The 23047-nt window shown below is 35.2% G+C and overlaps 1 protein-coding gene across 2 annotated transcripts in view; it reads left to right on the top strand.

The window, feature by feature from the left end:
- Positions 1–23047, top strand: part of Rat1 (5'-3' exoribonuclease 2 Rat1) — a 149385-nt gene that overhangs the window by 116880 nt on the left and 9458 nt on the right. The window contains exons 15-16 of one of the 2 annotated variants that reach the window (XM_068360979.1): positions 3979–5154; positions 18557–18715. In XM_068360979.1, the coding sequence (XP_068217080.1) occupies positions 3979–5154; positions 18557–18715 (1335 nt within the window). The remainder of the gene's footprint in view (positions 1–3978; positions 5155–18556; positions 18716–23047) is intronic. The other variant, XM_068360980.1, reaches the window with a different exon arrangement.

Genomic DNA, 23047 nt, shown 5'->3' with positions numbered 1-23047 from the left:
AAGGATCGTGGAATCAAAGGGTACCGGGAGGGTTAGTTACATTAGTTGTTTGATATCATAAAACAAGATCTCTAGTTGAAGATTGGTAGTTATATGTAAATAATTTTAGGTAAGAGGGTTTTGCATATCAAAGATTAACACTATCCCTTATTTTTTATAATTGTATAGAGGAAGCAATGAAAATATTAACAATAGAACCAGATGCAGTGATTTTAGAAAACTTGAAAAAATGGAGTAGTGGAATTGAGGGGATATGCATGGAAATTTATAATCAAAACAGCTTATGGTGGCAGGAATAGATGCTTTAAGACTAGTCACAGAAGTGACCAATTTGATTCTGCTGAAAAATTTGTTCATGAACTCGGTACTACTGTACTGTACAGTATATATCAAATGAAATGAAGATTTCATAAGAGATGGTTAAGTGTTGTCTGATAAGAAATTTAAATCCTTAATATGTCTAAAGAAGGCAAGTAGTCAGGAGAATTGCTTTATTTCTGTGAACCACCACTGATGTTCATATTACTTCTTTTCCAAGCTTGGTTTAATCAACCTTTACACGTAAAGTTTCTAAATTTTCTTTCTTTTAATAAATACCTGCAATTTGTAAAGGAAGAAGCTTGCTAATGATAAGTGGTAACCGATGCACTATTCTCTTTGTCTCCGCAGTCATAGTCTTCAGTTATCCGGTACTGATCAAACCTATATTGCAGTAGTTTTCTCATGGTTACAATATTTGCTTATTACTGCTCTTTATGGTGTCTTCCCCTGTGTGGATTGTGCTCAGAAATTGTTTCTGAAATTTTCCTTCTTCATTCTCTTGGTGTATTGCGTCAGACATAATACTATGATTTAAAAAAGGATGTGAAAAGGGCATTTCCTTCACTGTACCTCTCATATGAAGTATGTGGTATGTGGCAGTGGCTGCCTACCAAGTTAACAGTAATCTTTTGTATTACCTCAAGTATAGAAATACTCTGTATTTCATATACAATATATTCAAGCCAAGCTCAGATTAAGTTAACAGTTCAAACACAAAAGGAAATTAGCTGTTAGTTCAGTGGAAAATCCAGCAAAGTGATTAGGCCATTTGTTTGTAGTAGGGATGACCACAATAGTGACAAGCCAACAACTTAAGAAAATCAGCGTAATGAACCAACTTTTGATGGCGATTACTTTCATAAGCTCTTGACATTGCTGGCTTCCTTTGTTGAAGTTCATAAGTTCAGTGAATCCTCTCGTAAAACAGCAACTCTTGTTATTCCTGGCCTGTTGTCAATCTGGTCTAACCCTAAGTGTTCAAAGTTTTTCTTTCAGTAATGGTTTTGAAAGTTCTCTGCACATTAAAAATTCAAAAGCCTCCCACAAAGCCTCAAATCAAATTCTTTAATTAATTTAGACCCTTCTGCTGCTAAACCGTTACATGCGTCAATCCTAGTTGCTGTATAAAACGACTAGGTTGTGAGGCAGAAGGCTGATAGGGTAGTCTGGATCCTAATAAGTCACTATTTGTTAAAGTAAATACTCCTAGGTTGTATTACAAAGGTGAATGGCCTGGCACATAAGATTACACTGAACCTTGTTTGGGGTGAATGAAGTTTTAGATAAACTCAACTATTTGCATAATTTTTCGTTGGGTAATGTGTTCAGTTTGCTTGCACGCTTGGCCACTATCCCATCACATTTAATTTAAGCAGGGTAAATGAAGCGCTAGTATAAATTCCAACACAAACTAGTACACCACCTGCATGCACAGCATCCCTCGTATTCACTCCTGTTGGAAACAAACTGGGAAATGACCCTATGACTAAAAAGACAATATAGCTAATTTGGTATTAAAGCATCATTTAGATGAAGAAATATCATTTTGTCAAGCTACAGCCTGGTAGTTTAAACGGTTTTATTAATCAATCTTGAGTTGCATATTTTAAACCATATTTTGAAATGGCTTATTCAAAGTATAGAAATCTAGACCAGGTTAGTGAATCTTTACCATAGTATATTGCTTTAAATTTGATTTATTTTATCTCTGTCACTGGCGTCCCATTTCCATTACAGTGTAGTTTAGCAATATGAATATTGGGGGGTGGTTCATGGAAATAAATTGGAATTTTAATAATTAGATTATTTCCAACTTGCTTAATGTTATTATTTCCAACTTGCTTAATGTTCGTTTACATGCCAACTCTCCTCCCCACTGCTTAGTGGTATCAAGAGGATATGAATAGATTTGACTCTGATAATGAGGAGACAAAGAGAATGGTGTGTCAGTTACCAATTACCACCAAAATGTTCCTACCTTTAAAAGTACATGTTTTTATTGAAGGGAAGAAAATTTAAAAATTTAACAGGTAAAGGTGTATTAAACCAAGCTTCTGAAAAAGAAGCAATTTGAACACCAGGTGAGTATAGAAATAAGAAATTATGTTGATAGATTTCTGTATTTTGTAGTGAAGGCTAATAATTTTTATTGCCCCGAGAACGTGGCGCATTAGAAAGGAATCAATCAAAGATGTAATAATTATAAGGAAAAGTTGGGAAGATTTATATTGTTGGCCAATAAGGGGACAATCCTATTCTCAGACCACAAAAAAATTATGCTATCCTTTGCAGCAGTGATGTACACTGGGAAAGAAAATGCATATGTTTCTGAAAACGGTTGACTTCTAAATATAGTACCGTACCAAGATTTATTTTTGGAGTGCAGTAGGATCACATTACAAATTTAGCAGTTACATAGACATGTTGCCTAGATAGATTGAGAGGATGATTTACACATTGGTGACCAGAAGCTAGTTAAAAAATATTTGTTGAAGTTACAAAATGAAGATTAGTAGGAAGGCTGGGAAAACCAAAAGGGGAAAGGTCTGAGATGAAGACCAGATAGAAATTCTGACTGAAAGTTTCAAGACAGAAGACACTAGAAAGGATTCATTACATATTTAACCAGCTAAAGAGAAAATCTGATGGAAAATCATCTTTGATGATAATTGATGTTACAGTATAGTATTTCCACTTGTGAAGATAATTACATTTAGTATATAAGAATTGATAACTGCCATTTACTTGTCCTAAGTTTCTTAACTGCTATAATTAAAAACATTGAATGGGAAAGATTTGTACATTACACACAACTCCTCAAACCTAATTGTACATGAAATAAGCATTTAGTTGGTTTACTTCACCACCAAGGATTATAGAGACATTCCTAACTATGAAAAAATATAGAATTTAGTTTTCAGAACTTCAAGCCATCATTATAAGAACTCCCTTATTTTAGTGGTTCGATGGAACTCATGAATCCTTTTGGTTGCTTGCTATTTGATAGTACTGTACATTCATAAAATGAAGATTCAAGAATGCTGTTGTAGGAGTTATTGAATTTAATATTTCTAGTCAGTTGAAGTTAAGCTGGTTCATTGTTCCTATATGTTCTTTGGATGTTTTAATTTGGAAGTTTGCTTTACCTTGGAAATTTAAGAATTTTCGTTTTCTGTAGAAGTCAAACTTTATAGCAAATTTATTCAGTCTACCCAAACCTGTGAATGGAGTATTTCATTAAAGTGTTTGTGATCCAGTGTAGCCAAATTATCAATTCTCTATTGTTGACTTATGTTTTTGTAAGTTCTTCCTACATATTTTAAATGTTAATGGATCATATACAATAATGAATATATTTATGCAAAGTATGAGTCAAGTCCCAATGAAATCATAATTGAATACGCTCAAATGTTTAATTGATAATTTGTATATTTACAGTTTTTGAAATACATTTTACACTTGAATTTATGATGGGTAGGGTTGGAGTAGTAATTTAACTTTATTCTGTTCATGACAGTGAATGGCATATTTGCTTTATTCTGAGAAATAGATATTCATTATTCCCACTTGGTTCAATTAGCCATATTGATTGCTTTGATGAGTATAGAAGTTACTAAAAGGGCGCAGCATGCAACTTAACCTGCTGTCCTCCTGCAGCCACCAGCTGCCGAATGCTCAGGAGGAAGGGTCGGACGAGACTCCACCATTCTTCAGGATTCAGCCTTCTAGGAGTCTATTCAAAGATCATCCCACTGAGAAATCTACAGATAATGAAGATTCCACATTTATTGAGGGAACTGATGAAGGGCTTGTCCCTGATGAGGAGAGCAGTGACAACGTGCAATCCACTGATGAGGTATCAGAGCAAAATAATCCAAGTGAAGATCCACACGCTGAAAATTTACCCCTTCAGAGAAATACGAAAGGAGGAACAGGGCTTTTGCCAAATCCAGTAATTGGTAGTCTGAATAGTAAAAGCCTTACACCTAACCGTACCTCTGTAACTCCTAATCTCCTGGCGGGTGGTCTTAATAATGAGAAATTACCACTTCTTAAGGGTGAACGAGGAGGGAAAGGTCTGCTTGGTGCTGCACCCTGTGGCGGTGGACTCCTTCCAACTCCAGATATGTCATTTGGAAGTCCCTTTACACCTTTTGGTCAAGCTCCACAGGAAGGGGTAGTGAATTCACTTGGTTTAATTGGAGCATTAATAGGATCTGGGCTACGAGGTCAAGGTGGCATGCGAAATTCAAACCATGGAAATCATGGAGAGCAAACAGGATCCTCAAATTTGGAAGAAACAAATGATGATTATATGTATTCTGATTATAATGCACAGCCAAACTCCTTTCTGCCAATGAGAGGGAGCTCCGTACCTTTCAGAAATGGAAGAGGTAGAATGGGATCGCAGTCTAGAAGTTTCCATGAAGACAGAACCCAGCAAGATGGGCTTTTGGGTGCATGTCCGTTGGAGTTTGGTGGATGGAATGATCAGGATAGTGGTTATCCCATGCAAGATTTTCCAACGGGTGTTAGCCAACGAGGTGAAATGAAAGGAATGGACTATACAAAACCTAGTGATTACAGAAATGATTATAAAGATAATAGTCTTTTAGGACATGGCCCTCAGAGAAGTCCCGGCAGACCCGGGTTCGAAGGTAAAGGTCTCCTTGGAGAAGGACCAGGTTATTATCCAGGTTCATATAGTCAGAGAGGTGGCATGTTTGAAGAAGCTTATGATCCTCACACAGATTATGAAGAAGGATCTTATGGAAATCTTTACGAATCTGAGATGGGCCCAGGAGGACTTCTCGGCGTATCCCCCGACATGAGGTGTTTAAAGATGGTTTTTCGTTGTCCCTTAGTATGTGATATGTTGTCTTGTATGTAGTATGAATGTAGGTGTGTGTATATAGTGTGTTCATTTAGTATAATCCTTATTGAATAACATAGGAGGATTAATGTGAATATAGCAAGAGGCTATCAGAGGTGAAATGCACATTCTTTTGATATGGATGAATTAGTGCATAAAACCTGAGTACATTGAGTAAATGAATGCGTGTATCCTGTAGTAGCTGGGAAAATTGAGTTCATTTAGTTATAAAAGATAAAGATAGCTGAACCAGACCAGGAATACAGTGCAGTACAGTAAAGTGAGTTCCATACTTCCATTTGGTTTAAAATCCCAACCATCATTCCCCAAAAATGGATGAAAGTCAGGAACTACAGATAGTATATGTATTGACTTTCTTTATACTCATTAATTTTTGTATTAATGTGGGAAATAGATTGATTTACACATTAATTTTCCAAGTACATTAAAGGGATTTATTTCAGTCAGGATTTATGTATAATATTTAAATTAAGAAATATATCTAGTCTTTTTAATGATACTTTTGGGAATTTATCTTTTGTAAGCACAAATGAATGTAAGTCATGGCTAAGTAGGTGTTTATAGTGGTAGAAAAAAGCAGGCAGGTTTTTTATATTCATTCAAGGTATTAATTACTTTTACCTATTGGATTTATACAATCACACAGTAGTAGTAATTTATCTCTTAATATGGCATACAATGATCATAACATGAATTTTGAGTATTTTTAGCTTTATTGAGGCTAACAAAGAAATATTGGGAATGCAATATAAACTGAAACTATTCATTTGTAGGATTTAGTTATAAGCACTGGAAGCTGTACAGCAATTTAATATCATCTGGACAGAATCCAGTATGTCTTTATAAATTTCCACTTAGATGTGTTATATATAATTATTGAAATTGTCTAAATATTTCATGGTACTCTTGATTTGAATACATGGCCTCTATAGTGTATATACCCTTATCTTCTAGCAAAACTAGAAGTAAATAAAAATAAAAACTAGATAACAGAGAAAAATACAAATACATATTGTAATGATTTACTTGATTGAAATTATACAATTCAATTAACCAAATACAAAATAGGATTTACAGCAATACAAAAACAAGTAATGGCTAAAACTGACAAAAGTTTTACAAAGTAAATAAGACCAGGACTTGCCACCTGGTAGGGGCTTGAGGCGTTCACTAAGTTCAACTCCACCACTTCATAGAATCGCAAGTAATGTCAACCCTTATTGTCTCATAGAAACAAGTTAAATAGATACTTTCTTCTCCAATTTCTTTCTTTATAACATATATAAATAAGTTAAGCAGGTAGTTGGTTCTCCAAATTACCTCCATTGTTGTTTGTTGGTATTTGTGTCTAGAAAATAGATTAATTTATGTAATATGAAAAGATTACAATATTGATGCTTTTGTGGCATCAGAAATGTTCCTTTTCCATTTTGTTCTAGGCAAATTCAAGCTAAGGAATGATTGTTAGATATTGAAGGCTTAAAGGTGAAAAGTATTTTATTTTATTTTTTTTCAGTATTTATTTGTGAATGTTATAGTGATGCGTTATTAATATAAAAATATCACTTAATTTTGTTCAGTGAAGAGTTAGGGGATCTGGATTTAGGATGAAAATAATCATTAAGTTATTTGGTAATGGTAGGCATTTCTATATCTGATACTTGAAAAGAAGGAACTTTTGATCTATATTTTTCACATTTCATTCTTGTGATGCTTAATTTTGAGAAGTAAGTAAAATTATCGTCATCGATGTGTAGATGGTAGTGTCGCTGGTTAGGGATCTAATGAAAGTTAGTTATGAGCCTTTTCATTATCATGTCATACCATTTGATGTTCTCTCTTAATAGTAAACTTCCTCCTGTATGCTACTCTTCCCTTAGTCAGTAATGGGAAACCGTTAGCTAACCATTGGACAAAACTTGATTACTTCATGGGGGTTCAAAGGCTAGACAGTCTTCTGCTGATATTAGTTTTTTTCTGGACTCCATTTTCCAAATACGTGAAAATTATTTTCCTACAAACATACCCTATAAACTATGTACAGTAACTTGGGGTTTTTGAGGATACATAATGAATTATGCTAATTTTTTTAAAGTGATGTGGAACTGAATTTTGTTATTGATAGGGTTTCCATTGAACTTTAACCTATATGATCTTCAGTATTCCTTTGGGGTAGTGATCTAACACCTTTGTTGTCCTTTTTCTTTATTCCTGATGTAATTTTTGTTTTACCAAGATAATGTATGCAAAGGATTAAACTCCAGTTTCAATTATTGGCTCAACTGTAATGGGAAAACTGGAACTTGTAAAATTAAGACCATCAATAGGCCAATCTCATGGCATACTCTCACTCTGCTATCATCTTCATAGGTAATAAGGTAATACTGTGCTTTGAGACTAGGAATTTGACAGTACTTGTGGGCTACCTTTATTCCAAGGTTTACTCCAAAGTGAATACCATTAAATTCCGACAGCCTTTTCTCACTGGGCTATTTTTCCCTGTTGGAGCCCTTGGGCTTATAGCCTCTTGCTTTTCCAACTAGGGTTGTAGCTTGGCTAGTAATAATAATGATGATAATAAGAAAGTACTCGTAAGACCTTTTATGCATATAGACATGTTGGTATTGATACCTTATGCTTAAGATCATGTATTTTACTCGCATAAGAATACTACTCGGTGTCAGTTTCTATTTTCCAAACATCATTGATGATAAGGATTTGACCATTGCTGGAAGATATTTTGTTTGGCCATTATCATTTAATTATTTCCTTTGAGAGCTTGGATTAGCAGTGCCCTAAGAACTAGTCTGTGCTATTTGCTCTGCATATTAATGTTTACATTTAGTTAAAATGCCTCATTGTCATACTTTTCAGTACCAAAAATTTCATTGTGTATGTAGCACTGAATTCAAAAAAGGCTGTACAACTATACTGAAGTACTCAGCACTTTAGTATTTTTTCGTGTATACTCACTTTATACAAGAATCGTAGAGGTATCCAACCCTGTTGTTAAAAATTAATTGTAATTTAAACTTTTGACCTTCTACTTGGATATTACAAGACAATAAATGTACCTAATTTTTAAATTTTTTGAGTGGAAATTTATTTGGAGTTAGGAATTTAAGTACTGTACTATTGCATATAATCCTCGGGCTTAGTTTGAGTAAGCTGTTAAAAAACTAGTATCCAGAGTTCAGGAATGAACTCAACTACAGAATGAAGCATCCACACCATGCACCCACAATTTTTAATGGGATGTTTATAAACTTGGCTACACAACATAGTTAAGATGGATTTTTTGTTCCAAAAACTATTTTTCGGGTAATTATATGTTGTTTTCCTTGGGTAAAAAGTTAGACTTTATTTACTACTTCACTATCTCATTTTCATATTTTTTTTATTTTTGTCATTTGTAAGAAGTTCATGCCATGATTGCTCTTTTCAGTTATTAGGGGAGGTAAATTAACACCACTGTGATGATTGTTTGAATCTGTATTTGGACAAATGAGTTATATAAATTAGGAAGCAATTTTTTATTAAAAACTAGGTACTCGATTAGAATCCCTGTGATGATTACGTGAAGACATATTAGGGCAGATGAGCCATTTTTAAATCAGGAAGTTTTTATAGTAAACTGCACTACTACCGTGTAGTTTATGATAAGATAGTATACTTAGTGGGTGCAGTTAGTATTGATCAATTAATGATTGTGCATTGGCATTTCAAAGGCTGAGAAATTAACATATTTCACATTTTTCAATAATTATATAGGCATAATTAAGTTAGATTTGTATCATGGTTTCAAGTTACAGGTTTAGGATCAAATTTTGAAGTAATAGCAAAGAATTGCAAGATCATTCCTTACCATGTCTGTATATCCTAAACTATTCTGCAGATAAATTACACAATGTTTGAAAAAGGTTAATGGTGAGTACATAAGTGGCTTTTAGTAATTCATCACAATTGATACTGTACAGTTTCCAGAAATGTAAAACTTGATATGCAGCTGGAAAGGGGGAATGTGCATAGCTAACATGTTCTTGATCTATTTGTTTTCTTCTAGAATTTGGTCATTAATAAGTACCTTATAAAATATCCAGCCCGTGACAAATGTTGTTTAGTGTGTGCAAGTCCAGCATTGTCACCATTGAAAGGAAATTATGAAATAAGGAAAATGAACCATATGAGTGTGGTGTGATTGTGCGATATTTTTTGTTGTAGGGAGAACTAGTGATGAAAGAAATTGATTGCAGTATGAAGTGACAAACAGAAATCTGAAAACTGCTTGCTTTTGCTTGCTATTAAGGAAACATGACATTATAATGAGGAAGAATAAATCATTAAAGTTTGTCTTAACAGGTTTGAAGGTAGTGGGTGTTATATTTTCATTTATCAGATTCTTTTTATATCATATTTTTGCCTTGTAATTATATCTCGAATTTCCAAGGTTTACTAGTCATTTGTTTGTCAAACAAAAGGTAGTCTACTGTGCTTGTGTCATATTAACATAAAGGTATCCATCTGATCTTCCAACTTATTACTTTGTGAACAACCTGTGCTCGAGCACCTCTTGCTGTTATTTAGGTCTGTGGTTTTCACAGAGGTCCTAAATTTTCAAAGTTTATTTGAAAATCTTTTTGTCATACAAAATTCACCCTTTGATAATCTGATGACATTCATATTATTAATTTTTACTTAAATTTTCTTTACGTTTGGTAGAATTGGCATGTGAGGAGGGTATGGGTATGGTTTAAATGCATCCTGCCAAAAGTAGCATCAGTTAAAAAAAAGAAATAAAATTAAACTATGCATTTTATAGTCATAAATTTCAATAATATATCCACCATTTGTTAGAACATTGATCATACTTTTTCCTGTTAAAATGGGAGTAGACAAGACTTTAAAGTTTTCTGTTTGAATACAGTATTAAAAAAAAATCTATTCATGGCTAAAGTTCAGATATTGAGAATTTATGACTGTTTTACGTATTGAATATATAGGAAAAAGTTATGAAATTATAATTCTTCAAAATGGAAGCAAAAGCCCTTTATTTGGTGAAAAAAAAAAAATTATTACGAGTGATGAAAGCAAATGAGCTCAAGCTCATAAAAGTGATCTACTCCAGATAAGTTTAGGAATCACTCGAGGAATGTCAAAGAATGAGTGCTTATTTAAACCACTCTTCATCATCCATTTCCCACTCCATTAAATTGATAAGTGATAAAATGTGATTTAATAATTTAGCATGTACTTTTAGGTGTCAATTAGTCAAATCACCAGTTTTATCTTGGGAATTTGTAGAATTTTTTTATTTTTTTTTTTGTGATTTCTCAATGTTTTTCTTTGTATACAGTACTATATCATCAATTTGCTTTGGTAATTCTTGGTAGTTATTTTGGTTTTCCCTCTTATATATGACTCATGTTATTGAAATTTGTGATGTCCGCTACTTATTTGCTTTGGTTTTAGCTGTACTTAATTCTTTTTTCCATAGTTATGGATAATCTGTAGCATATTATTTTTGTGGTATTAGAAAATTCTCATTTAGTATAATTCATAGCTGTGGTGTAGCTTTTGCTCTCTTTGGATGTACAGTATTTCATAGAATTTGGGTCTAAATGCCTGTTACTTTGGCTGGGAAGCCCTTTGGCACTTATTTGTACCTGGGGGTTAACCAGTAGTTGCACTATGAAGTTGAAGGTACTTGAGGTTGAGCACCAGATAAAGAAAAGTTAGTAGGAATGGAAGTAAAATATAGAGTTAAAAAGGAAATTCAGTTGAGGCAGAAGGGTTCAAGAATGTCCACAAAGCATAGGGTGAGGTACATTGAAGACATTACCCTTAGGGGCCTTAGCTATACCTCAGTGTGCTTGCCAAGGTATTCCAAGTAAGACCTGTCATGCTTTCATACCTTTGCTCTTTGGTAATTTATACCTGCTATTAAGGTACCAGTCATGGGCAGAAGTATAAGCCATCTCCCACCTGTGATTACTTGTTCAACCAAGAGTATTGTCATGGTTAGAGGGAGAAGCATCACTTTTGCAGAATTGTATGTTTGCTTCTTTCTCAAGTCTTCACCCTTCAGATTTGAAGGAGCGATATCATTGATTGTATTTATGAAGAAGTATCGGTCTTGGTTTTTCCACTGTCCACCCACTTTTGTGCTGGTTGCCAACATATACTACCTTGATAGGCCACCCCACTGCCCATCATAACTCCTCTTTATTGACTTCTCGGCAGTACAACCCACATATGCAAAAGGCCACTACCAGCCACACCTACTATTTCTTAATGTTCACTTGTCCTGTTTGTACCTTGAATCAGCCACTCGTGTGCTCCCTGCTAGAGTATCCAGTCATCTTTCTACTTAAGTTTTGCTTTTTCTATGGGTACAGACTTCCTGATAATTTTGGTCATCTTCTCTTCCCATATCCTCATCTTTTCTCAGGGAGCAGGGTACATGTTTTTTGTGCTTTGCCAGTTTTCTGTTCACAGATTGTGTTGGAATAAGGAAATGAATCCATCGTGCTTTGCCTAGAAAGGTCTACATGCCAATGCAGTCTCAAGTTTGGCAAATTATTAATAAAATGCTTGATGATATGGTACATCCCTATATTTTTTTCAAATTGTTTGAGACTGTAGCTCCATGATGTACTCTTCCTTCCCTTAATTTCTTAAATTTTTTCCTTCTTGACTTAATAATTTCTATTGCTGTAGAAGCTGAGATTCACCCCCTACCTTCCTGATGGACCCTGAGGGGTTGACAAATATTGTCAGTGTCAGTATCACCCGATATATATTCATGCTTCATGAGTGTCAGCAAACACCAGGATTATTACTATCATTATTGATAACATAATATTTTAACTAGAATTTTTACTTTTTACTTGGGTGAGAGAGTGGAAAAAAAGGAACTAAACTGACCAAATCAGTCTAGGAAAAACATGTCTGGTTTAACAAGATCCTGAAAGGGTCATAACATCAGCACTAGGACATGAAATGGGATCTTCAGACATCATTAGAAGGGAGAGGAACAAACAAGGACTACAATCGTCCCATGGCAGCCTCTTACACCAATGGGCCAGCAATTCCATAAATTTGGTAGGATTCAAGAATAACAAAATATATCCATTGCTAAGCCCACCCCTGTTTCCTTTTTTTGCAATCAAACAAACTGAATAATTCTAGATACTATCCTGGATTTTCTTCTCATTTTCAAATATCATAGATGGATGTTATTGATAGGTGACATGAACGGATTGCTAGTACGAGCATACAAGTTGTTGTAGGAAGAGGTCACTAAGGCTAGGAGTGTATTACTTTTCTTGGTGACCTTTTGCCCCCAGTATCTATCAAGATTCTGCAAATTGATAATCCTTTGGATTCACTCATGTTTTCAAAGAGGCTGGTTAAAGAGTTTGCAGAGAAGTACTCCTTTACTGGGACCGGGACTGTTATGTTTGACTTTGGTAACCATTGACAAGACCCATCTCCTTTTCTTTCGGCAAGGCAATGGCAGTCCCTTCTGGCCCCAAAAAGAGTAACATTATTGCTAAGTCCCCCAGTAACAGTTCAGCCAGTTGAGTGGAATCTAGAGGTTATAGCTTAAGATAGAAGGTCAATGATTTAAGTGAATGAACAAATCCCGTTTTTATAAATGAAATTTTTTGAGTTGAACGTGTTTAGCCCACTGGTCACATTTTTTACGTTTGAAACCATCAGTAAGCTGGTCCATCAAGATGGAAGTCTTACTGGCATCAGGTGGAAAAGGATGGTGTTTTACTTTCATCATTTCAACCTGTCAACAATCCGAATGTTTTTACCCAAACCTTGGCCACAGTTACAGCCTGGGGTCCCATCAGATTAGCGTTACTGTACAGTAATCTGATGAGTTTTCATGATGTAGCCTATGTTGGTAACTATGGCAAAATTAAAGAAACAATGAGCCAACTTCAAGTTTTCAAAATAGTAAAGTTTCATGTCATTGGGAAAAAGTTGGACCTAGTTCCCTATTCAAGGGTGATTTATATATCCACAACTTATCACATTATCAACAATACATAATGGTGGTAGACTATTCCTAATCAAGAAGTTTAGGAGAACCCCTTAGGTATTTCTGATGAAATTGGTACCTCAGTTGCTCCAGATCTAGCTTAGTCTTTTGTGGTCATTTGATGTCAGACAACTGACTACCCAGACACATTGACTCATGCAGGGATCAACTCCTACTGCACTAGTGATCAGTGGATCCTGGATACTTCAGATAGAGGATAGTTCTTTCATTTCTTGGAATTAATTGGGGTTTTCTTTAACCTCCAAGAGTCTACTCATACTACGAAGGACAGTAATTCCTGTTAGGGATATCTCAATGGTCACACCAATATGAATCTGAGGGAGCACTTGCCCTGACTTTTACATACTGTTCATAGAAATCTGTATTGGTTCTTAAGAAAATTATCAAGGAATCATCTCTAGATTAGGGTCGGGAATACAACTTAGGTTGACAATCTTAACAGAAGGGAGTAGGCTCTACATTGAGAGTGAGTACTGAATGGAGAGACTCCCTAAGCTTTTTGGTATCCATGTGGTAAAACAATCTCATAAGGCAGGTACTAGAGAAACTGTACCTCTCAGAACATGATGATTATGATTGCTTTACTTTAAGTACAGAAAGTATGATTCAAATACCTTTTCTTTTTTTACAAAAGGTATTAGGAGCATGCCATCTTAGAAACTCATTGACTAGTGACACCTTAATACCATAACTGCTAGTAAGACCTTTCAGTCTTCTTGCTAAGAAGTTAGCCAGCAGAGCCTCATAGAACTTAACTAGCATTTTCTACCTGGCCAAGTGTAATTTGTGGTTGGTATCACAACAGGACTACTCATCTGAGCAGATTAACCTCTCCTTATGTAGCAGATAGCTTAAGCCCAAAGACACTTAGGCTTTCTGAGATTGCATAAAGGAAGTTAGGGATGAAAAGAATTTTGAAGATCACTATTAAAACAAAACCTGTTAATGGCTGCAATAGCTAATCATCATCATCATCCCCACTATAAACAAGTAACAGTGTCTTTTCCTAATTTACCTTTAAACTAAAAGTTAGTTTTCTTTTACATTTGGAATTGAATATATTTTCCCATAACAGGAACAGAAAGACCTTAGCATTCTTCACAACAGTTATCTAAATCCAGTACAGTATGGCCTTTGGCATGAGAAACAAGATTACCTAGAAAAAAATCTCTTGGTCAATATACTCAGTAATTGTTAACTAATTCAGAAGACATCCTTAGTAATTACTAATAACCAAAATAGCACATATCTGGAGAACACGCCTGAGTAAAGTCGACTTGCTAAACCAAGATCGACGCCAAAACTAAAAGTCAGGGTTTTTGCCATTAACTACTATATTGTCTTAATGCTAAACTAGAGGCCTAATCCTAGTTAAGGGAAAGAAGACTGACATTTTTCAAATTTGGGGGTTAAATGTAGATATAAGCAGGCTTTGAGAAAATTCCTTTGTTAAGACTATAGGCTTGATAGAATCACATACAGAAGGTCCTTAACTTTATTCAGAGATACAAACACAAATCCAACAGAAAATAACAAAGATAAGATAAAGAAATACTGTAATAAAACAATATTATATTTCATATAGTAAGCAAAATGACATTTGTAATAACCTGATATCTCTTTCATAAATCTCAGATATTGTATCAAAAGTTTATAATGAAATTTAACAAAATTCGACTGACATCATCTTAGGTTTTAAGTTGAGGCCTTTCTGTATTACATAGTTCTCCCTATTTTAGCATGGATAGGGTCACTTTTGTAGACCCTCTAACCTGTGGCTTGGTCAGTTGTGGTAGAAGAGAGACTTTAGCTATGGTGAGTAGCTCTTCTAGAACATTCCAAAATGAAACCATTGTTCTCTAGTCTTGGGTAGGGCCATAGCCTCTGTACCATGGTCTTCCACTGTCTTGGGTCAGAGTTCTCTTGCTTGAGGGTATGCTTGGGCACCCTATTCTGTCTTATTTCTCTTCCTCTTTTTTTGTTAAAATTTTTTATAGTTTATATAGGAGATATTTTAGTGTTGTTACTGTTCTTAAAATATCTCATTTTTCCTTGTTTCCTTTCCTCACTGGGCTATTTTCCCTGTTGGAGCCCCTGGGATTATAGCATCCTGCTTTTCCAACTAGGGTTGTAGCTTAGCAAGTAACATTAATAATGATAATAATAATAATAATAATAATAATAATAATAATAATAATAATAATGATAAAATTTATTTAAATTCCATCTTTTTGTAGTAACAAGCTTTCTGTCTAGGCCAGGAAAGGATTGAAAGCTAAACTTTATTGATAGGTGCTCAACATGCTTTGTCAGCATATTGGAAGAGGTTAATTCAATTTCAAAAAGGATGTTCCTTGTGGTTTTTTGGAACCTCTTGACAGAAATCTCTTAATAATTAAGAGATTCTGGGGAGGTCCAAAACTTAAGTAATAAAACCCATTTTTGAACCTTCTTATGACCTTAGAAATAAATATCTTTTACCATTTTTATTTACACAACATAATTTTGGCTTTAGTCTCTTGTTAAAGCTAGGTAAAATTATTTTTATAGAAAATAGACAGAATAAAAACTGAAAAGGATTTATTGAAGTTACCCAAGAATATAAATTTCTTCACTTTTTGCTGTTTTTTTAAGTAGATATGTAGGTTAATTTTACTAATTCGGTCCCCAAGTAGTTTCTCGATTGTTGCAAACACATCGATAGTCATCATTTTAGCTCATTGTTGCAAACAATTATAAGCATCGATACAGTCATCATTGTAGCTCCCCACCTAAATAGTATTATATATATATATATGATGAATGAGGTTGAAATAAAGTATTGAAAAAGAAAGTTTGTTCAAATAAACTCAATATTCATAAAATGGGGCCTACCTCCCACCCTCCAGTTTTTCACTGCCTCATGGCTTGCACAAAAAAAAGTGAGTTGTGTGATCGATTCATGATTGTATTGTAGATCCAGATGGCACCTGATAAGATTACCTTCTGTCAAACATACAAAAAACTGGTAAATCTTGGGTATTCTTGACACAAATATTAAGTATATATATGACAAATGGGTTTGTGGAATTGGTATAAAATGTTTTATCTCAAGGTTAAACTTTATTTAATTAGTGGAGAAAATATAAGAAATATGGAGAGATAAATGCTTTATTAGTACTTTGTAAATATTGGTTTAACAATTGGGGTTCATTTGTCTATTTTCATTCTGTCAGCTGAAACACTCACAGAATCATTCTAAGGATCATCTTATTTTATATTAAATATACAGTATTGGTTCCATAGTTTTTGAAATTTCTATTAGCATGCTGCAGTATCTCTTGTAAACTGGCAGGGAAAAGAAATAGATGCATAGTATGGTATGCTGGGCCTCTTAATTTTTGGGAAACCAGTGAAAACTTGTTTTTAAAAGGATCTTTGTTTTAAAAGCTGATAGGACATTTTTTGTTATTTGCTTTTTTTTAAATTGCCATTTTTTTTTTTTTTTTCATGATACTGGAATGTTATAACTGTTAGAAAAGTGATACAGATAAACTCACAGTAGGGTCATGGTAGTCATCAATAAGTGAAAAAGAATAATGTATAAGTGGTTTTATACTATAAAGATAAAGTGTTGTGAGAAATAGGGACACCTGTCAAAAATACATAATTATAAGCCACCCCTCCAGACCCATTTCTGCTTTTAACAATTTGATATTTTGTGTAAATGGCAAAGTTTCAATTTACTGAGAATATTTCATTCAAGTAGTTATGTTGCATCAAATCCTTCTGGCGAGCTCGAGTATATCAAAGTTTTTCAGCCCTGCAATAATGGTCCTGGTAAACTAACTATTTTTCAGCCCAGTGATAATGGTCCTCGTAAACTAACTAATTTTCAGCCCAGTGATAATGGTTCTCGTAAACTAACTAATTTTCTGCCCAGTAATAATGGTCCTGGTAAACTAACTAAATTTCAGTCTAGTGATAATGGGCCTGTTAAACTAACTGATTAATCTGCATGAGATAATAGTGAAGTTTGAACCTATCCTCTCTCTAATATCAGTGTTTCTGTAACTTGCTTTGCAATTAGGCTGAAACATAGAGGACTGTTTTAGCTGTGTTCGAAATATATCACATTTCCAAATACAATAGTTAGGTTTATTAACTGAGGAGAAAGTAGCCTTTTCTTGGATTTTCTAATTATGGGTATTTTGCTCAAGTTATTTTCTTTTTGTTAGATTGATTGTCGTTTTAAAACTTAGATTATTTTATTGGCTTTATGTTGGTGTTTTAGTTACAAATGGTTTCCAAAAATATAATCTTAAATAAGGAAATAACAAGTAATCATTTTATTGAAATTACATTAGAAAATGCACAAACGAACTCTAATAAAAGAATGTGTTCAATTTGATTAACGATGACAAATTTCCCAAGGGACATTTGTTCATTAAGTTTATAAAAAGGGGATTGTAACATTGAAGGAAATTTTTGAATATTTTGAAAATCTAAAACACACGATTGAAAACTGAAGTTTAGGGTCTTTAGTAGAAGTACTTGAAAGTAAGTGTACCTCAACATGTGGAATTAAAGAAGAATTAGTCTCAAGAAGTTTTGCTCTTTGATGATATTTAAAGCTCTGATCGGAAGTAATTTTTGATTTGCCTATAACTTGAGATTACTGTAGTATGGAAATATATCAAATGAAATTATATACGGCTAGAAGTATATTTATTATGATGCAATGTGCTTTACAAGTTACTAATTGATTTGGGTACTTTTTTTTTTAATAGCAATGCACTCTCCAGTTTAGCGTTATAATAACACCTTAAAAAAAGTTTAGTATTAAGATATTCATACATATGTGAACTTTTTTACCAAAGGAGAAATTATAATGTCATGTATCCTTCCGATGGTGATGTGTGCTGTTTGGTTTAGAAGTTGTGTTGAATATTTTGTTTAAGAATGAAGCAGTAAAGGAATGAAAAGAACAGTATCAGGGTTAATGAGGACAGTAGTGCACTGATATATGTATGATGTGAAGTTAGTTATCTCAAGATACTTGCTAGACTTTCTTCTAATTATAGATGTTAAGAGTTTTGTTATCAAATTCAGAGTTCAGTACAGTAAATTTGTTTTTTCAATTTTTGTTAGTAAATATTTCATTGCAATAATGCCATATCACATCATGAATTTAATGATCAGAAAGCATAGGTAGTGTTATATGAGTGAAGTTCAGGCTATTGAATGGTTGTATACTCCACCTGATGGTTGATGTTTTCTAATTATAGTCATCACATGAATCGGGGAAGAGGCGGTGGCCAGTATAGTAATGTGCCACCACCCAGTGGCCTGTCAGGCGGTAGAGGTGGACGTGGAGGTGGAACTAGTCTTCTTGGAGCTCCGCCAGGAAATTTCCAAATGATGAACCAGTCTGCAAATTATCAAGGGTAATGTAGATTTTGTTTATCTCTTTGTGCATTGTACTGTAAGCTTTATTTGTATAACCCTCAAGTTTTTCTGTTTGATTTTAATTATAGGGATCTACAAACACACTATACAGCCATAATGTTTTTTTTTTCTCAATTCTCTGTATAACCCATGGCAGGAAAATTACCATGGGGAGAGAATATAGTATGGCTGTGGCATGGGAAGTTATTGCTCTATGTTTACACAGTCAAGAGCCAAATTAAACTGTACAGTATATCAAAACCATGCTGTAAAACTCCCGCGGAGGTTCTAAACCACTTAAACAGCTCAACTACTTTATTGTAGGTCTTTGCTGTATGATAATGCATCTTGGCTAGTTACTTCAGCCTTACTGGTATTACTGTACTTGTTTCTTAATTGTTTTCTCAGTCTTCAAAGGATTCATGTTATTTTTTTATCTGAAATTTTATTATAATTATTTGCTCATTTGTCTTTGGTAACAGTTGTGTGAAGCTTGCTTTCTTGATCTTACTTTGGGAGGAGGGCACTCATTAATAAGGCTTGGTTGGATCTGGCTAGCCTGGCCATGGATGGGGTTAATGATCAGAACTGTGGATCTTATAGCTCTCTTGCTTCTAGTCAAGCTAACAAGATCATGCCCCTTCCATTCTCAAGGTAGGGAAGGTTCTTTGCAAGCTTGCTACATCAGCACCTCTTCAGGATGACCCATCAATGTATGCACTGACTGACTAACTCTCCTTGGAGAGACTCAAGGTAAAGGCACTGCCTTCTCACCTTAAGTTGTAGGCTATGGTGTTTTGACCATGGCTTCCCTCTAAGCGATCTCCTGGCTTGATCAGTGGTCAGGTGCAATTACGTACTTTGCCAACCCATTGAGTTTAACTCCGGAGTCTCGTGCTGTCCGGTAGGTAGGCAGTGGGCCATCTAAGTTTTGAGGAGGAGGGATATCTTGGTCTCTCCATTTTTAAAAGAAGTTAGCCCAAAGGTATTGCTGCTGCTTTGGAACTCATTGGTGTGCGCAGCTACGGCTCTCCTTTCGAGGAGTCACCTGTAGGTGGCATTTTGGATGTGTGGACTCCTTCACACAACTCCCTGTTCCAACTCAAAGTTTTTTCATGGGCCTTGTCTCTACGGGAGGTAGCGTGACCAAACCTGCTGGATCAGAAGAAGCTGGTGCATGCATATACCTTTTGATTCACCTAACCTGTTCCTTACAGACAGAGAGTCGGCTGAAGAAGTTAAGAAGTGGAAACACTGTGGCCAGCTTTCCCCCTCTCCTACTGCCTAGAGTTGGGGATTGTTTGTTATGCCTTTGAGTCCTAGCAGACATAGGGCTGAGCCTTGGATAGTGGAAGTCCTTTGGAACAGTTGCTTACTACCCTCTTCAATCGTTTGGCCCTTTGACGTTCTCTTACTCACTTTCCAAAATAGTTCTCATCATTCCTCCAACATTATCAAGAACTATGGCCTTGCCTACAGAGGTAGGAGAGATGTTGGAGAGGAACACACTCAAAATAATTCAAGTCAAGTCTCTGGGCTTCTACGGTTAATTCTTCCTGGTGATTGAGTCAACGGAGCTTGGAGGCCTCTCATTAACCTCTATCCATTAAAGCAAGTGCAGAGGAAACAGTATGGTCTGTACAGAATTTCTTCAGAGTGGAAGACTTCATCCTTTCTGTGGATCTGAAGGTCTTATACTTTCAAGTATCCATGTATCAGTCCTTTGAATGTACTTCCTCTACAGTATGAGGTACCAGCAAAGACAATAATGGGAAGACAGGAAGGTCGCTTTGATTTCTGTGAGCATTTGGTCGCTTTAGTAGGGCGCATGGGCAACAGGTGGCACTGTTCTTGTCTGTTACTTGCTTACGCAAGGCAGTGTTACCAGAAGGACAATTTCACCAGCGTTCATTTCAAACTATGATGGGTATTTTTTTTTATCAGGCATGATCATTCAAGCTCATGATTATGTATTTCCATCCTGCTCAGGGGAATTTGGAATCTAAAAGTCTGGTAACGCTAACTCAAGTCTTCAAAACAATTTTAGCAGTATGTCACCATATGTAAAACAAGAGCGCATGTTTTGAATATATAGCCCTTCAAGCATAAACTCATTTATTGGTGCAATTTTTTTCCCATCTGTCGGTGCAAAGTTAAGATAAGGTTGTATATTGAATATATATAGTTATAACTTGCAGAATTTGTACTTTATCGAAGTCCGAGATTATACAGTACAGTACATTGAAGTAGGGCTTAATAGATGCTTAGGCCACTTTGAGCAGCCCTTATTTTACTAATGTAAGTGCATACTCGTACCTGTTGAAACAAAATTCACATTAAATGCTGAAAAAAATCAGCATTTTTTCGTAGCATATCCATATGGTATGAGAAAAATGTAACTGTTAACAAGCCTAAGACAATATTTGACCACCCACCACTAATCTTCTCACAGGTCCTGTTTCGGATGTGTGTCTTTCATATATTTTGTGAGTTATATTTGCAATATTATATATACATGAAATACACAGCCTAACCTTAACTTGCCTTTCGTAAATGAACAAGTAACAAGTTGTACAAGTATGAAAAAGAATATAGTTAGTCTAATGATCAATATGATTCAATATAGATATATGAAAAATCACTACATGGATAATAATGGACCAATTATTGGATAGCTTTTATAGTAACATACGAACCTTCCGAAATACCAAACACCTGTAGTTTTTTTTAGTTTAGTAGGGTGCGTTGGCAATAAATGGCGCTGCTAAAGCACACAGGTTTTTTATAGGTAGGCTTTCCTATCTTCCCTTTACTGTCTTTGATACCAGTTCAAGACTTTTGCTTTGGACTGAATACTGCTCCTCAGGCATTCATTTAAAGGTTCACCTTGGTAGGATCTTGAGCCATAGTCTCCTACTCTGAGGTGTGGAAGGATTTCCCTTACGTGCCAGGATGTATGGCCACAACTTGAAACCTGCCAAAGCACAATCCCTTGTTCAACGCCTTCTCCATCCTCTCTCTATGTGAAGCATTGGATGGCATGGACAGGAGATGCTTTTGTGTCCTGTGAGGGTTCTGCGGTGCTATCTGAAAAAGACACACCTCAGACCTGAGGGTCAACTACTCTTCCTTAGCATTGGCCAAACCAAGAAAGAGGTATCTGGCAACAATCTCTTCCTGACTTCGTGAGATAGGCTATCTCTGGAACTTGCAAAATCAGGTTAGGCTCCAACCTTGCCATTAAGAGGAATCTTGCAGGTGACCAGGGTGAAGTTTGTGGGGTGTACAGAAATCCTTTTTCATGGTCTTTAATCTACAGGTGTACCTACAAGTCCTTTTGATGCTTTTGTGCTTGGCATTGTGGTAGTTGCTCAAGTACTTGTGTAGCAAGCCCAGCTTTCATGTGGGATGGTAAGCATTTTGTCTTTGGTAACACATAGGTGTATGTTGGGAATGAAGGCAAAATAACTCCTCTTCAGTCTTTTGGCCCCCTGTTTTTGGATGAAAAGCAAAATAACTCTCTTCAACCTTTCAGCCCCTGTTTTTCGACAAAGCAGTTGAAGTATTACTCTCTGGATCTGACTTGGGTCTGGTAAACTACATTTCTGAGTTTCATTCATTAGAATCTAGAGAGGCTTCTCCCCCATCCTTCCCAGACAAGATGGAGGATGGTAGAATATATACCAAACTTTATTATCAGCCCTCTGGTGTATTATTCCACTGATAAAGGGATTCCTCCTTTGACCTCATGCTAATCTTATTGGCTAGGCCCTGATAATCTATTTATCCATATGGTAGACTGATAGGAGGTTGCTGGAGTTTTCGTCTTCACTTCCATACGTGACCAGTTAGATTTCCATACCCAGTTTGGTGCTAGGGGACGTCCAACCCACCAGTCAGCGAGTCTCCATACTTAAAGGACAAAATATTTTTAAATGTGTAGGAACAAATAACATTTTACAAGGGAGGGTATGGTTAATTGTAAGAATTTTCATAGTGCAGCTAATGCTGCAAAGGCATTTGAAAGTAATTTTGAAGCTGTACATCCTGAGAGTGATTGCCATATCTTTTTTGTCAGTATTATAAAGTTCATTTACACATTTTATTTCCCTAAGGGTTTTATTCTCTGATATTGGTTTTCTGAAAGATTTCCCAGTTAAATTGTTGAAGAAGCCCCATTAAATTAGTGCACAGTCATTTGACAAACCAGATACTTCAAGATCCTATTATTAATGGTGAAATATTCTCAATTTGTAAGTGAAACCACCTTTCAAGTTACTTTTGTTTTAATTCACTGCTTTTTTGGCTCAGCTGGGATGTCTCATGATATA

The sequence above is a fragment of the Palaemon carinicauda genome, chromosome 37, assembly GCF_036898095.1.
Source record: "Palaemon carinicauda isolate YSFRI2023 chromosome 37, ASM3689809v2, whole genome shotgun sequence".
Lineage (NCBI taxonomy): Eukaryota > Metazoa > Arthropoda > Malacostraca > Decapoda > Palaemonidae > Palaemon > Palaemon carinicauda.
Note: the sequence above shows the minus strand (reverse complement) of the source record. Positions and strands in the feature narration are given on the sequence as shown.